Source organism: Numenius arquata, chromosome 8 (genome assembly GCF_964106895.1).
Source record: "Numenius arquata chromosome 8, bNumArq3.hap1.1, whole genome shotgun sequence".
Taxonomy (NCBI): Eukaryota; Metazoa; Chordata; class Aves; order Charadriiformes; family Scolopacidae; genus Numenius; species Numenius arquata.
The window spans coordinates 60,046,777-60,064,509 of record NC_133583.1 but is presented as its reverse complement, the minus strand read 5'-3'; the positions used below and the strand labels follow the sequence as shown (position 1 = coordinate 60,064,509).

The following is a 17,733-nucleotide window of genomic DNA, read 5'->3' as shown; positions in this document are numbered from 1 at the left end:
GATCGACTTTTTTCCCCCCTCTCAGGGAGGAAGCCCTCTCCCTCCTCTCTCCACTCTTCTGGGCCTTGAAGCCCAGGGCCACCTCTCCAGGTGTGGGAACACTGCTCCAAACCACCACTCCAGAACCCTGTGAGATGGAACCATCAGGAGATGGATGGTTCAGGTAGTCCCCTCCTGGATGAAGGTGTTGGACGTGAGGACTCCAGGGTCTCTGGGTGTGCGATGTGAGAACACCAAGGACGTGAGGACACTAGGGTCTCCAGGGCTAACTAGAGCGGTTAGCACCGAGGACATACCTTAAGGCCGGGGTTGGCGATCAGGCGCGTGTTGTCGCTGAGGTACGCTGTGTAATGCTCCACCATCCGTTTGGTCTCGGGCTGGCTGAGATGTTCGTAGGGAGAGGAGAAGCTGCCCGCAGAGAGCATCACTGTAGGGCTTTCTAAAACAGCAAAATACAAGAAAGTTAAGGACAACGATTCGCACATATTGCACAGTAAACACACTCGGACCACGAAAGGGTTTCCTTTGCCTGTTCCTTCACTCGCCCACACATCAGAACGCGAAGCGCTCAGCTCCTTCAGGTCACGGGTGGAAGGACAAAAGGCAGGAAAGGTGAAGTTCTCCATGCAAACCAGAGCGCTCAGCAGCACAACTTCCCTCCCTGGGCACTGCCACAACTCAGGCTGCGCATGAGCTACCTTTCTTGCTTCAAAACACAGAAGGCCCAACGTTTGTCCAGTTATTTGGGAGACGTTAGCGCCCTTGTTCTCAAAGTCTAAACAATTTCTGAATTAGTACTTTTCAAAAGATTACAGGGGCTGTTTTCCCTTAAGAAGAGATTCTGTGCTAAAAAGGAAATTAATTATCCATGTTTATGTTAGATACAGCAGAGGAAAACAAAACCAAGTATTTTCAGTAACAGATAATGAACAAGTGGAGAATTACAAGTGCAGAAAAAGGAGTTATCTATAACAGCGTAGCTGTCTGGGGTGATTTTCAGAACAGAGCAGAAAGTAAACTTCCATTGTGCAGAAACTGCAATACCAGACAGCTTTGCCTTTTTTAAAAAAGAAAAATGATTCTGATGATGCAGGGCCGAAGGTTGCGAATGGCTTTTCTGAATATCTGACCCACGGAACCCAATTTCCCTATGAGTAATGGTCTCCAAAGGAAAAATTTTCCTGGAGTATGTGAAGTGTTCTGCTTTTATTCACATTCCTCTAAAACACATCACCATCCATCCAGCAGCCATATGTACTGCAGTCATCACTTCTGAACTTATATTACAGTCCTTCATCTGCTCCCCAGACCAAATATCCCGATGCGATTGCATTTTGCTTTGCATGAAGTTTTCCCACTCGTCAGCTTAGTACTGTGTTTTTTTGAATATTTTTCCATTTATATCTTGTCTTTCTGGATAGAAGATAATCAAGACTAGGCACCACATTAAAGAAAGAAAAAAAACCCCTGTATTTCAAACAACTGGCCAAGCAATTTCCATAGGGTTTATCAAGTTCCTCCGTAACTCCCCCAGTTTAATCTCACTTTGCTATTTGTGGGACTGCAATATAGCTACGAAAATATCACAACTGTGCCACTAATGCCCCCTGAGACTTTCAAACCTTGCTACAGACAAAAACACTTAATTCAGAACTTCTCACAGATTTTAGCAAAACCCCCAAGATTAATAGTTAAATATGAAAGCTTGCAACTTATGATGTAAGAAAACCTCTATGTGTTCTTAGCATATATTATGTTTTTAATGTTCTCTATCCTTTCCAAACAGTAGAATTTGTACTGCCACGGAGACTCTCCCTCTTCCCAGTAATGTTTGAGCAACTATGGAAATTAGTCAGGTAGAGTAGAACTGGTTTAGTTTATCAAAAGCAGGAATGCATCAGCAACCCGAGAATTCTTAAGCAGGTAAGGAAGGGTCTGGAAACCATCATGCCACAGGAGTTCTCAGTTTCCCCCAAAAGACGTAACTTCTGACTTCACCTGGATCGCTGGTATTAAATGCTTACGGCAACGAAAAACTTGCCTAAATCCAAAGAGCAGTCCTGCACGAGTGGCCTGGAATTCATCCTACTTATGTTATTTGTCAATAAGCTGCTTTACAGCCAGGAAAACAGAACTTGGTTTTAAGCTTGGTGAGACATCTCTCACTCTCTCCCTGCTCCACCTTCAGGGAAGTTGATCGAGGAAGACTCATGGTGCCTTTATCTCGTGCCCTGATGAGCAGCCCCCACTGCATTCACCCATCGAGCTGAGTAGCTATGATCAATGAAAAGCTGTAAGTATCATAGAATGGTTTGGGTTGGAAGGGACCTTAAAGATCATCTGGATCCAACCCCCCTGCCATGGGCAGGGACACCTCCCACCAGAGCAGGTTGCTCCAAGCCCCCTCCAACCTGGCCTTGAACCCCTCCAGGGATGGGGCAGCCAGAGCTTCCTGGGCAACCTGGGCCAGGCTCTCACCACCCTCACAGCAAAGAAGTTCTTCCTAATTTCTAATCTAAATCTCCCTCTTTCAGTGTCAAACCGTTCCCCCTCCTCCTATGGCTCCCTTCCCTGATCAGGAGTCCCTCCCCATCTCTCCTATAGGTCCCCTTTAGGGACTGAAAGAAGATAATAGCTGATTAGAAAATCAGCCTTGGAAATAAAAGCCTCTCAAGAGGAGAGTATTTCCAGTGTTTTGCATTTTCTGCTGCCACGCTCTACAGAATCACGCACGAGGTGGTGAGGAGGAACCGGGAGACAGCTTTACCTAAGGTAGCCAACTGCTTGAAGTGCAGGCAGGCGTTGGGCTGGCCCAGCAGGTCCAGTCGGTGGTACAAGAGCTTGCTGCTGGGGACCGTGTTGAGATTCTTCAGCTGTTTAACAGGTATTTCTGGCTGGATTACCACGACACACAGAATAAAGGATGTGTCCTGGACCTGAAAAACACAGCCAAGTCACCAAACAGAAAGAAGAAGGTGGAGGTGGCACGGAACTTATTTTCTATTTAGCATTTATTCTCTTGTCTTTAATTGCTCATCTCGTCCACTTCTGGAAGACAGCACCACACTTCATCATGCTCTCAAGGATCACAATTCCCACTCTCTCTAAAAACAGACAAATCCTTTCCAAAGAAGCTATTACGGACTCGCTCCTACAGAAAACAGAGAGAAGGACTGTGCAGATAAAACTTTCAAGCCCCATCAGTCTCTGATTACAGCAACTCAGATCCATACAGCCACATTCCAGCCTGTAACTACCCTGCATGTGTTGAAGCCCCTAAGTTGTACAAAGAATACTCTTCCACAGTCTATGCACAAAATAAAAAGATTTAGTTTGCAGGAAAAAAGATTGCATTAAGACCTTCATTTTATTCCTCAATTTGCACTAATTTCTAACACTGTTTCGTGGATAGTTTTTCAAGTGTCATTAACAGAGAAGAGGTTCACGGTTGATAATTCCCATTATGAAGAATACAGACAAATCAACTGTCAAAAATGAGATTTTATCATTACCACTCTTAAATGTGGGCTGCATGTGTCACATGCTTTACTGGTGTGTACATTTTAAGGATCCTATAGCACATCAGAGTATCAAAACCTGGAGTCGCCCAGCTGCTCTACAAGGCTGTTTGATATTTAATGTAGCATTACAACATCAGAAAATTAGCTCCAGACACCCTCCTATGTGAATTTCTGTTACACAATGACAGATTTAATTTCTTAAAACTGCTCGGCTTAATCTTTTAGGTTGGATTTAACTTAATACTGTGAAATGATCCACAAGTACCCTCCTAACTTTGTTGGCACAAAAAAGCAGCCAATTATTTCTGCCATCAGTGTAATTCACCTGGATTATATTTAACCTGAGATTCCCTTTTAATCCCTGGGTCAAGATCAGTGGTCAGATACGTTCAAAAGTTAAACTGAAGGAAGGGAGACAGCCGCGAGAAACTCTCCCGAAGCTCTTCCAAGTGGTAATAAAGCCTGTTGCATGCACGTTGTGCTCAGTTCCAACGAAAGCTTCCATAGAACTACCATGTGTAAGAAAAGTGTTCAGTTACAACAAACATCATCACTGGCTACTGATACAGTTCTGAAACAAGATAGTATCAGAAGGAAAAGCTGAAATTTTCCCCATTAATTACGTTAATTAATGGATTGCATTACTCTGCCCCCTAACATAACAACAGCATTAAGCAAAAGAATGACTTAATACCAAATGCTGCCTCAGCACTGTGGTCTCTGGTCGGTATTTACATGTCACCCGGTTGCGGTGTGACATCCAGACCAGTATAGATTTACTTCCACTGGGAAAGCAGGAGGATAATCTCTGTGTGACTGCACATTACAGATGTCTGATGAAATGGGTGCCTTCATGGAGAAAGAGCACACGTGTCCTACAGACACCTCTCTGAAGATGACACGGGAACAAACCTGATGTGGTAACTTCATTGGTTCTTCACTGTAACAAAAGGCCGGATGGATGGGCTGAGACCAGCAGGATGAGGTTCAACAAGGCCAAGTGCCGGGTCCTGCCCTTGGGTCACACCAACCCCACGCAGCGCTCCAGGCTGGGGGCAGAGTGGCTGGAGCTGCCTGGCAGAAAAGGACCTGGGGGTGTTGGTCGACTGTGGGCTGAACATGAGCCAGCAGTGTGCCCAGGTGGCCAAGAGGGCCACCAGCATCCTGGCCTGTATCAGGAACAGCGTGGGGAGTAGGACTCGAGAGGTGATCGTCCCCCCTGTACTGCTGCACACTGGTGAGGCCCCACCTCGAGTGCTGGGTCCAGTTTTGGGCCCCTCACCACAAAAAAGACACTGAGGGGCTGGAGCGGGTCCAGAGAAGGGCAACAGAGCTGGTGAGGGCTCTGGAGAATAAGTCTTAAGAGGAGCGGCTGAGGGAGCTGGGGGTGTTCAGCCTGGAGAAGAGTAGGCTGAGGGGAGACCTTCTCGCTCTCTACAACTCCCTGAAAGGAGGGTGTAGCCAGGGGGGGTCGGTCTCTTCTCCCAAGGAACAGGCGATGGGACAAGAGGAAATGGCCTCAAGTTGTGCTGGGGGAGGTTTAGGTTGGATATTAGGAAAAATTTCTTCACTGAAAGGGTTATCGAGCCTTGGAATGGGCTGCCCAGGGAAGTGGTTGAGGCACCATCCCTGGAGATATTCAAAAGACGAGTTGACAAGGAGCTCGAAAGTTTTTTTTTTCAAGGTTGGACTAGATGATCTTAAAGGTCCCTTCCAACCTATGCGATTCTGTGATTCTGTGAAAAACACTCTGCCTTCACGCAGGTTCTGAGTCATTCAAACCTTTCACACTTCAATATACAGCAATACTTCATGCTTAATTATAGTCAACGCATTAACGAACTCTTCAATATATGAACTTACTCTCTGCCATCCTGCCACAGCCTGGCTTTTATCCCTTACCATTTTCCAGGCGTAGCTGACGTTGTAGGCTTCTTTCCCAACTTCTCGCAGCTTGTTCAGATGCCAAGAGAGCGAGGAGTTCACAGGAACCGTAATGATCTGGCTGCCCAGGGGAATGCTGGATTGGCAAATACGACATACAGCATTTAATTAAACACTGAGGCAGCTCTTAAGCAAAACCCACCTACTGCACATTTATAAAAACATCATAAGATATGAAGAGATTAACTGTTACCTGTCCTAGGTGAAGGAAAAGCATACGTATGCTGAAAATGCACTCATGATCCACCACATTTTGAGTTAAAACACATACTCAGATAAGGCAAAGGATAAAGAAAAGCCCAGACCAAATGGTGGGAAATCTTCCTGACACGGAAGAGAGACATTACCAAGAGCATCCCCCAGACCAGCTGTGGAAGCCACTGCTCAGCACACCAAATGGTAAAATGGAGAAAGTTGGAGAAAAAAAAAAAACCAGAACTGTTCTGCATTTGGGGGGATAGAGGAGAATTCCATCCAAGTATCCAGATATTGCAGGAAAAGGAACTTTACCCTATTTTCTCTTAAAATTTCTCTAGAAATACTTCTAGTGCCCTAAGGACTGCTAACGTTTGGCCTTGCAGCTCTGATTCCTTACCTCAGGATGTTCTGTCGCACCAGCTCAAATTTAGGAATGTTCTCATAATGGATAATGTCCGTGTGAAGCGGCGGTTCGGAGAGCAGGTAGGGCCTGGTAAGGGAGGGGTGCATAAGGGTGTATCCTAAAAAATAAAGACATAAACCCATCCATTGAATGCATTACAACAACTGAGCCCAGGACGAATATTTATAGGGAAAAATAAAAGAATACAGTAACTACCACAGAGTTTTCGCAGAGACTTAACAAATGGCAGTGAACAAGCAATACTGGCGTTAAAGGAGCTGCAAATGAAGAACTAGTTGCAAGTGAAAGAGAGCTCGAAGAACCAAGCAATAAAAAGAGGTCGGGATCAGAGGAAAAGAGCTGAACACACATATAGAGCAGTTTTGCCTTTTGCCCTACACGTCTAGGAAACCTCGGATGTTACACAGAAAATCTCCGCAGCGAGTAAGTAATCCCACATCAAAACTCCACTACAGAAATTTCAAGTCATGAACCCACCTACAAACTCCAGTAACTCTACCCAAGTAACTCCAAAACTAACCAAACAACATGCAATCAATCTTTCAATAAATATAATCAACCATTACTACAGACTACATAGAGAAATGAGAATTAAGAGTTTCCTTTTGACGGTTAATGACCTCAGCGGGACTAGAAGAGATTATCTGAGCCAAAAAGTTACCTTTATTATCGATGAGGAAAGTGTAGGAGCCCAAGGAGTCTTGATAATAGGTGACATCTTCCAAGATGTATGCGAGATTAACGTCCACTCCAACAATCCCGAGCAGCAGGTTTCCAAAGTAACAGGGTTTACTTACAGTCATTATCAGGCCTTAGAATGAGAGAAATAAAATAAAACCATCAGCAATAATTTCTAGTTAATCATTTTTAGAGGAAAGAGAGCGTGAGCTTTGTCGTTTCAACATGTTATACCGTTAAATTTTATATAGCATTCCTTGCTGGAATATGGACAAAAACTGCCACAGCTACAGGGAAGCTGAGCAGGTTACCTGTCACATCTGGCTGTTCTTAGCCGCTCTCCCTAATTAGCTAATTTCTATGTTTCTGATAGTGACCTAAGGTACATTTAATCAATTTCTTAAAATACACACCACAATTAATGCTTTGGGGTGTTTGTCACTTTACAAGTGGATGCCTTCCAGATAAGAAATGTATTCGCCTTAAAAAAACAAACTAGTATTTGGTTCCTTTAACATCATTAAAGACAATTTAAAAAATAGGGGGAGGAGGGAGGAAGAGAATTTGTACTTGTAAAGCAGCAACAGGGATGAACTATATAATATATAGTCATATAATTGCATATTCAGAACATTGAACCTCTTCTGCCTAACTAAAGCAATACGGCCACCTGTACTGGGAATCACACCCCGAATTACACAACGGTTTGAGACACATCTTGTACCTGAAGTAAGAACTCCCAGTAATACCTTATTTCTCTTACTTTCTACACCACTGCTATTTGGAAACTCGGTGACTTTTTTCCCCCCAATCCAATATAAAACTCATTTGCATGTATAAGCTTTTAAGTACACTTTGATATTTATGTAAGACAAACCTCCTCTATTGCACCATTTCTAATCCTTGTGTTGCTCAAATTTTCCATTATGCCGGGATACAGCTTTGTGAGAGAGTAATAATACCGCTTAATTGCCGAGGTTAGGAAAGGCAGAAGCAGCGAGCAGTCTGACTCAGAGGACATTTGCTCAGGAACAGTCCGAGATTTGTTTTGGGACCCAACACAGAAGGCAAACGTTCAACCTGAACTCAGCAGCCCTTGAAAAGTATTCAGCGTAACCCTCAGCTGCTCCTACCTACCAGCCGAGACGAAGAATATGCCGAGTCCTGAGTGAAGAAATACAGAATTTGCTCAATTGTCACAGCAATATAAAGTCTCCGCTGTATTTCCAAACATCACTGTGACGGTCACATCTCCTTACAGAGCCCTGGAGCGGCACTAGAGGAATATCAGGTGAGGTGCCCAAGAACCCTCCAGCTCCAGCCCTCCAAGCGTGTACCCTGAGCTCTTGGAAGGGCACCAGATCCCAAAGGAAATGGACCAGCAGCACCTGCAGCTTGCAACGATGACGCCTGCAGGAGCAGGGCAGTGATGGTGCCTCTGGACTGGGCACTGGTGAGGCCTCACCTCGAGTGCTGTGCTCAGTTCTGGGCCCCTCACTACAGGAAGGACATTGAGCTGCTGGAGCGTGTCCAGAGGAGAGCCACCAAGCTGGTGAGGGGTCTGGAGAACAAGTCATACGAGGAGAGGCTGAGGGAACTGGGCATGTTTAGTTTGGAGAAGAGGAGGCTGAGGGGGGACCTCATTGCCCTCTACAGCTACCTGAAAGGAGGGTGTAGAGAGGTGGGTGTTGGCCTCTTCTCCCAAGGGAATAATGACAGGACCAGAGGAGATGGTCTGAAGTTGGGGCAGGGGAGGTTTAGATTAGATATTAGGAAGAATTACTTTACTGAGAGGGTGGTCAGGCACTGGAACAGCCTGCCCAGGGAGGTGGTGGGGTCGCCATCCCTGGAGGGATTTAAGGAACGTGTAGATGTGGCACTTCAGGGCATGCTCTAGTGCCCGAGACTGTTGGTTTGTGTCTGTTTGTGGGTGGGGTGGGGTGTGGTTGTGGGTGTTTGTTTTGGTTTGGTTTTGGTGTTTGGTGTTCTGGGATTTTGGGTTTTTTGGGGTTTTTTTTGTTTTTGTGGGGTTTTTTTTGTTTGTTTTTTGTTTTTGTTTTTGTTTTTGTTTTTGTTTTGGTGGGTGTTTTTGCTGGTTTTGGTTTTTTTTTGTTGGTTGGACTCGATGATCTCAAAGGTCCCATCCAACCAAAAATATTCTGTGATTCTGTGACGCTTGAGCAAGTGTTAGCTCCGGCTGTGGGACCCAGGGCCGGGCGTGTGTCCCTCTGCCAGCACTGTGAGAGCAGCCTAAGACCCATCCAAACCTCCAGAACCTGCCCCCAGCAAGAACCCAAAGCATCACCCTGCAGCGAACGCTTACCCCGAGCACAATTTAAACTAATTTCTGCATTTCCTACATGTGTGTCACCTCACACACATGGCTGGTATGTCCCAGAAGGCTCTATCGCTATCTACACCTCCGGTTTCTCCGTAAGAGGTGAGATCTGATCAAGGTGAACACACAGTTTTTGTTAATGTGGCATCTAATTGTAAGGTAAAAGGGCAGATCCATGCACCTTCCCACCACCACAGCGCAAATGAGGAACTGATGAGAGAACCAGACTGTGGACATCTGAGGCGTTAAGATAATTCTTCAGGATGCATTCACAGTCTGTGGAAAAACCATGACCAGGTTTCCACTAAATTCAGTGTATCCTTCACCCCAAACTGGCTGGGCCATCACCTCCCAGTTCAGGCTTCTCTCTGCCCAGCGCTGGGGTCACACCAAGTGTGCTGAAGCTAAAGGAAGAGCTAAGGATAGCAAATTCTGGACACTAATTAATAACATGTCTTCGCTGAAAACATACTCAGTTTAAAAAATGGTGCAATGGCGCAGCATGGTCACGGCTGTCATTTCAATGTGAGAAGATTGTTCTCCTCAAGTACAAAGGGCTTCTTGCCACAAATTAAATTCCAGATGCTGTATACACACACATATATAAGAATAAATTTCACCCCTAAGAATCCTACCTGAATCTATCTACTCCATGTCTTATTAGCACTTTTTCATAACTAGACCTTCTGCATATAAAAAACCTGCTGGCATAGAAGGTGAATTTTATACTCGCCTAGGGAACACATCTAAAAGCATCACCTTGTAAGACTACAGTAGATTTGAGAATATGTAAGCACAGGGAACGTTATCTCTTATGTTTTTGTATCTAAATTCGACATAAGCACTTACCATCTCCCATTTCATCCGAGAAAGGCAGACTGAAGACTGCCTCATCGATCATTCGGTTGGGGAGGTTGGTGTAGAAGCGGCCAACAGTGGTCTCCAGGTTACTCAACTGGTTTAGGACCATCATGCTTCCCTTGGTGACGGGCAGGGCCGTTCGGTCCGGCACCCCGTACTTCCCCGAGTTCTGCTCTGCCAGGTCCCGCAGAAAGGCCAGCTCCTTCAAACCCGTCACTCCCTCTGCAACAGAGACGGGAGAAATAGAAGGAAGGAGACAGAAGAACCTTAATTTCCATCAGGACTTTTGTACCTTACTCCAGAGAACTGTCAATAAAAGCAAAAATGATCCATACGCTATACTGTAGCACCGAATATAGTTATCTAAGCGATAAGTGCTGAAAGACTAGTCTGGTTTTAGGAAAAGTAATTAGCTAGTACAAATTCTAATGAGATTGCCTCTCACATACTGTTGCACGGTGCAGAAATTCAACATGCTGTTCACATCACCGCTTTAAACAAAGATCTTCTAACAAAGACTTATGTGACCCATAAATCCACAGGACAGCTCTTTGTTCTCCACCGGCGGCTACTCCACATGAAGGCCCAGGAGCATGTTCTATGCCCTTGGAGATAACGGGCTTTGTTCTTTAGCTTAAACATTAAAGTATCACATTTTACATAAGTCTTGGGCTCAATTCCTGTGGATGAATCAAAGACTTCTGTACATATTAGGTCTCAAATGAGTATTTAAATTTTCAGTCAAATAATATATTTGCTTAAGCATTCGCTTCCTTGGCTAGAGCCCGTGTGTTATTTTTGGTAATATAACATCAAGCTGCCTTATTGACAATGCTCTGCTGGAAAAAGCACAGACCATCAAACTTCCCCGTGTGTGATCTTCGTATTTAACTTCACTCTTAAGTTGGGTCCTAAGTTATTAAAGCACTTCAGATGACGTTTGATGTTACACTCATGCTCCCTGGCTAATGACTGAACCAGGAGTCATGAATACTCTCATTTTGCTGCACCAGGAACCACGGGCAGCATCAGGAAGGTTTACAGTTGCCAGAGTTATCAAATTTAATTCAGTCTGGTTGCCATTAGACAATTTAGGCAACGATACTTTATATCCTGAGCAGCTGCACTGTGATACATAAGCATATAGTGGCAGACAGGTTTATACACCAAAGAGGTAACATCTGGATGCAGCCTCCGGATTACACGGGCCAAAATCCATTAACAAACTGCTCCCAATAAGGCGTGGAATTACATTTGGACGAGCTTAATAAACCAGCTGCACAATGAAAGGGAATTTTCATCCATGGGAAATACAAAAAAACATTTCTCACCATTCATGAGCGCATAAGTGAGAATCATTACTGAGTTATTGAGGAAACTATTTTCTTCATTGATGACACGTAGAGTAGCTTTTTTATCATCTTCCGAAGAATCTTTTGATGTAATCCCAGCCGAGAGATAAATGATGACCATATCAGTATCTAGAAAGAATTAAATATATATATATATATATATATAAGTATCAGAGAATGCATTAGATTTTTAACTCAGGAAAGCCACGTGGTAAGAGTCTTTACATCTGCTTACAACCGTGTATTGCCAACAGTGACATCTGCAAGATTCATGGGAACCTATGATGGAAAAAACACCCTGCGGGCTTAGGAATTATACCCTGTGTTATTAAACTTCCATTTAACGAACACCTGCTTGATTCAGTGCCTACCAGTCACCCAGAAGCCCGGTGGCTTGTTTCTCCTGAGCAGACCCCACCGGCACCTTCTGTAACCAGGCATGAGGCCAGGATGCAGCGTTCTGCAGAAGCTGCTCTAACTCCACAGGGATTTTGTCTTAACAAAAGCAAAAAAACTGCAAGTTTTGTCTCCTGATGGACTGTTCTTCTCCTGTCCTGCAGTTCTAGAGAGTGGAAAAATCCACATGAAAAGCACACGGTGCTTTCCCAGCTGTTGCTGCTGCAAGAGCAGCGTAGGGGGCCCAGCATCGCTGTTGCTGCTCCTCATCCTCCCTTCCAGGAAGGTTTGGCAGAAGCACAGTGGTGGGCACCCCAACAAACGTAGGTGAGAAACTCAAAATCCCTGCAAAAGACCTTTTTCACCCACTACTGCTCCTTTGCACCTGCATTAGTGCTGCTGCAATTGAGTCCCTGACTCACAGCACGATGGCTGGAGGAGGCCACAGGCCTTCTAGCCCTCTACTCCGCTCTGGGGAGACCCCCCGCCCAGTGCTGCCTCCAGCTCTGGGGCCACCAACAGCAGAAGGACACAGACCTGTTGGAGTGGGGCCAGAAGAAGCCACGGAGATGCTGGGAGGGCTGGAGCCCCTCTGCTGGGAGGACAGGCTGAGAGAGTTGGGGGGATTCAGCCTGGAGAAGAGAAGGCTCCGGGGAGACCTTAGAGCCCCTTCCAGTCCCCCAGGGGGCTCCAGGAAAGCTGGGGAGGGACTCTGGATGAGGGAGGGGAGCCATAGGAGGAGGGGGAAGGGTTTGACACTGAAAGAGGGGAGATGGAGCTGAGATGTGGGGAAGAACTTCTTTGCTGTGAGGGTGGTGAGAGCCTGGCCCAGGTTGCCCAGAGAAGCTGTGGCTGCCCCATCCCTGGAGGGGTTCAAGGCCAGGTTGGAGGGGGCTTGGAGCAACCTGCTCTGGTGGGAGGTGTCCCTGCCCAGGGCAGGGGCGTGGAACTGGATGATCTTCAAGGTTCCTTCCAACCCAAACCATTCTATGACTTTATGAAAGGCACCCAACACGTTCATATGGTGTGGGTTAGAGCATAATGTTTGCAAAACGTGCTGCAACACCCCGCTGTTCCTCACCAGCTCCTTCTGCATGAGGTGGAACATGTTTTTCAAGCTGAGTATGCTCCCGGAGAATGGCCAGCCTCAAAGCCTTTGAACATGTAAATTCAAATCACCGCTCACACACTGTCCTGTTTCATCATATTATATCTTGGTATTAAAAGTATTTTATTAAGACACTCGCAGGGTTCATACACCACCACATAACCTGAAGCACATGAGGTTAGTTGGTTATATACCAGCTTTGTTGTCTCATCTGATTTTTTGTGGTTTTGATGTGTTTTTTTTTTAAATAGGTATGAATGCGTTGACTTGTACATTTTGTTACCGTGACTTGAAAAGCATTTCAAGCCAGAATTGGCTTTTGATACAAACAAGTTAAGAGGAGCTGTTAATTTGGGAGGAATTTCTGCATTTTTTAATAGAATCATGAATTGTCGAGGTTGGAAGGGACCTTAAAGATCATAGAGCCCAACCATCAACCCAGCACTGCCACCACTAACCCATGTCCCTCAGCACCACGTCTGCCCGGCTTTTAAACACCTCCAGGGATGGCGACTCCACCATTGACAACCCTTTTGGGGAAGAAATTTTTCCTGATATCCATCCTAAACTTCCCCTGGCACAACTTGAGGCCATTTCCTCATGTCCTATCAAGTTATTTAGAAGCTAAAACTAGGGGGAACAAAAGCAAAGCCAAGTATTAATACAGTTTTGGCTGTAATTTAAGGAAAATTGTTAGTGTGTTTCCCAGTCTATAGCACAGCTATTATACACTGCAGCCAGGTGTCATGCTGCAGCCTAGAAGCTTTGCAGTTCCTTACACTTTGGGATGAGGGTCTGCTGAGCAGGATTGCAGTAAGAACCGGCATAAGGCAGGAAATTCAGAAGTGTTCAAGGGCACAATTCCTCCATCTCAGACCAGCAGTTCCCTTCTAACTTTTCCAGTGCGAATTCAGGGGTGAGGCTGTATCTCAACAGCTTCCCCAACACACCCACGCATTGTTCTCCAGGAACAGGATGTTAGAAAATTAACAGTGAAATGAATGATACTTTTTTTTCTAGGTTTATTTTTCTTTTTTAAAAAGATGAAAAGATTATTTACAAGAAAATGAGACACGTTTTATAAACATCCTCTTCTCAAACCTATTGTGTCTCACCCTATGAATTCTGAAATTTCCTATATACACATTAGGTCTTCAAAATCTTTCACACGAGAAAACCTAAATCCAAAGCATTTGCCTTTTCTTCTAACTTTCTGTACTTGTGCCCCAAAATAATTGTTTGGTACAAAACCTAGTAAAATTACGTGTTTCCACATTAATGAAGAACATGCCAAAACCTTCTAATTGTAATATGCAAATAGTGCCAAACAGAAAAGATATGTAGGAGGATGCTGCAAGATCCTCCAGCTGATGTTCTTGGAATAAGTACTGATGCCTAATACATCTTATCCCAGCCATTTTGTATTTTTTTACAATACAAATGGGGGTTCAGCCTGGAGAAGAGAAGGCTCCAGGGAGACCTCAGAGCCCCTTCCAGTCCCTAAAGGGGCTCCAGGAAAGCTGGGGAGGGACTCTTGATAAGGGAGGGCAGCCATAGGACAAGGGGTAATGGTTTTAAACTGAAAGAGGGGAGATTTAGATTTGATGTCAGGAAGAAATTCTTTGCTGTGAGGGTGGTGAGACCCTGGCCCAGGTTGCCCAAAGAAGCTGTGGCTGCCCCATCCCTGGAAACATTCCAGTCAGGCTGGATAGGTCTCTGAGCAACCTGGTCTAGTTGAAGATGTCTCTGCTCATTGCAGGGGGATTGGACTAAATGACCTTTAAAGGTCCATTCCAACCCAAACTATTCCATGATTCTATGATCAAGTAAATGCTACTTAATAAAAACATGTGCTGCCTTTTTTTATTTTATTTAAATATTCAAGACTCTACTAGACTCCCTTGGCCTCTGTCGAAGTGCAAATCTCAACTAAAAAAAACATTTGCAAGGCTCATAAATACTCAGGATTGGACAACAAGGGACTTACTTCCTTGGAGTTTTGTGCCATTGTTTGTATTTCGTATCAACTGGAAAGCCTTTTGAAATCCCACCGCGTGCTGCGTAGGGCTGTCGGATGACTTTATGCTGCTAACGAAGGTGGACATCTTCCTTTTTGTCTCACTGGTGGCAGGAGACAGAAACGTCTTATAGCACTGATCCAGCGAGCAGGTCCTTACTGTGTCTGCCACGGTTAACACAGAGATCTTGGAAGAGAAGAAACTATATTGGATTACCTTACCATTTATAATTCCTTACGCACCAATACAGGAAACACAATGATAAGCCAACCGAAGAGATTCCGTGGATTTAAAATTCAATTGTTCAAAACTAAATGCTCAAGGCATAAATCCATCAAATTTGAAAAGGATTAGACTTATGGTATTTTCAAGAAAAAGAGACTTCAGTCTTTGTTTCTCAGGCGAAGTCAGCTTCACTCTGCTCCTACCTAACAGTTAATACACTGTTGCAGGCAGAAGCCTAAGTGAACTAGAGATAAATGAAAACAAAATCAGCAGAGAGCACTCTCAGGAGAGCCATGAGTGCCTATAGAAAAGTGGAGTGCATACAGAACATTAAAAAAAAAAACCAGCCCCAAAAACTCTAAGAATTTTTCACAGGCAAAGCCTTATGTTGTTTTAATGTTTCAGTCAAAGCGAGCCAAAGCTGCCATCAATTTTTATCCTGTAAATAAGTTAATGCATGTAATGGTATCACTTGCATTAATATAAACATAACATCCCAGTTTTATTAAATGAGTGTCAGACTTCATTATAAATTATGACTGATGCAAGGCAGTCATACAATTAAGCAGTAATTATATACCTGTATAACAGGTTTCATAACCACTGAGCTACTGACCAAGTTAATAAACATCGTAAATGTATTTTCTTCATTACAGGTCTATATTAAAACAAATACTTTTGACACTTAAATTAAAATACTATTAATTCTGCTTAACTATAAGGATTGCTTTACAGTATTAAAACTCTCTAAAAGCACAGAAGTGTTTTTTCCTGTACTATTAATGACAAGACAAGGCAAAGATTATAATCAGTTATTCTTCAACTTGATTTGACTGAAACTCCCTTCCTATTAAAAAAAAGACCCAAGCAGGAAGAACAATAAAGGTCTTACTAACAGAGAATTGTTGAAAGCAAAGACCAAACCGGGGACTGCAGAAGCACTTTGTGGGCCCCTGGTTGCAATCCCTACTTAAAAAAATTACAGGTTGAGGGACTCTCTCATTGTTGAGTAGAGTATCTGTGGCAGAGCAAGCAATAAAATCCAGATTTCTTGGCTTTATCCTTTCCCTGCTGGTATCACGATTGTCGGGGAATCTTCCAAACGCTAATTATGTTTCAGCTCACTCCAGTACAGCAGCAGAATAAATAATTTCCGTTTTCATAAGCAAAAAAGAGAGCCTCAGAGGTAAAATGAGTTGCTCAAAGCAATCTAGTACCTCAGAAGTTGTCAGGCTCGGAGAAAGGTTCTCCTAATTGCATACTGTACCACCCTGCTGACCATCACCTAAAGTCTCTGCCAAGATGAAGGAGTCTTTAAAGATTACTCAGAAACAAGATTTTGCCTTAGATCAGTGGTTTTCACTTTTTTTTTTCAGGCTGCGGATCCCCAGATGTTTCCCCTGCAGTAATACAGGCTTCCAAAAGCGCGTTCAAAGTCTTCATCACCCATTAGAGGTAAACCACAGATCCCCAGGAGTCCATGGACCACAAGTTAACCACTTTGGATGAAAATGGAAAACACCGAGCATGGTTGAAACCAATGAAAATATGCTCATGGCGTGGAGAGAGCTTACCTTGTCGTGTTCATCGATAGAGCTCAGAATAACCTGAGCAGCATCTTTGGCAATCTGAAGCTGCGTCTCCGTGACCGAAGCTCCGTGGTCCACAATGACAACGATATGCTTGGACTGAGGTCGAACAGTAGAAACGTAGACAGGCCTGAAGGAGAACAAAACCCAAACCACCGTCTTGAGTCATCTTGTCATTTCCACTAAAATGTTTACGAGTGAAAATAGTTGAGAATTCAAAACAAAAATATCCCACCAAGAAACAATGAATTATAACAGGTATTTTTGCCTTTACAGAATCACAGAATGGTTTGGGTTGGAAGGGACCTTAAAGATGACCCAGTTCCAACCCCCTGCCCTGGGCAGGGACACCTCCCTCCAGACCAGGTTGCTCCAAGCCCCCTCCAACCTGGCCTTGAAGCCCTCCAGGGATGGGGCAGCCACAGCTTCTCTGGGCAAAGGAAACTTTGACTAGGAAAGATGAGCAGAGAATCCGAACATACAGAAAAGGTCCTCTCTTTCCCTCTTTTTTTCAAATTTTTTAATGAAAATCAGGTGTTGGATCCTTCTCCCTCCGTCACAGGAACTGCTTTCAGTTAGGAATAAACAATTCTGCTTACAGAGCAGCAGTGTTTGGGATGACTGTTTGTAGCAGCTCACATCAAGTTCTCGATTAAGCGTTTGACAAGGAAGAAATGCCTGATGATAAATGCTGGGTGCCGGGAACCTTACTCACACGTGAAACTGCGTGTAACAGCGGGTATTTGCTGGTTACGCGACAAGTAAAAACCTGTGCAACTGCGTGGAGCTGCATTAGCATAAGGTGTTGGGTTTATCGTAATACGGGAAGGCTTCTGGCCAAGAACGGGTTTTCTCCTGGGGCCCTGGGATGCATTTTCACACGGGTCGTGCTCCACAACCCCTTGGGTCTGCGCAGTTTTAAACCCCGTGGCCAATCTGAGCTAACGCTGGTGAAGGCTCTTGGTGCTGCCGTGCGTCTATTTGTGCTAATATCAAAAAAACCATGTTTTCAGTGAAGCCGTGCTCAGATCCAGTTCAATATTGTGAGAGACGTGAGAAAGATTTCACAAGCTCTCGCACC

At 44.5% G+C, this 17,733-nt stretch overlaps 1 protein-coding gene across 1 annotated transcript in view; it reads right to left on the bottom strand.

The window, feature by feature from the left end:
• The window catches only part of CACHD1 (cache domain containing 1), a 114,658-nt gene that overhangs the window by 19,559 nt on the left and 77,366 nt on the right, over window positions 1-17,733 (bottom strand). Inside the window, exons 6-14 of the mRNA XM_074152065.1 lie at window positions 16,638-16,782; window positions 14,808-15,024; window positions 11,296-11,445; window positions 9,953-10,186; window positions 6,749-6,898; window positions 6,061-6,184; window positions 5,424-5,541; window positions 2,768-2,936; window positions 297-439 (exon numbers count right to left, since the gene is read on the bottom strand). Of these exons, the coding sequence (XP_074008166.1) occupies window positions 297-439; window positions 2,768-2,936; window positions 5,424-5,541; window positions 6,061-6,184; window positions 6,749-6,898; window positions 9,953-10,186; window positions 11,296-11,445; window positions 14,808-15,024; window positions 16,638-16,782 (1,450 nt within the window). The remainder of the gene's footprint in view (window positions 1-296; window positions 440-2,767; window positions 2,937-5,423; window positions 5,542-6,060; window positions 6,185-6,748; window positions 6,899-9,952; window positions 10,187-11,295; window positions 11,446-14,807; window positions 15,025-16,637; window positions 16,783-17,733) is intronic.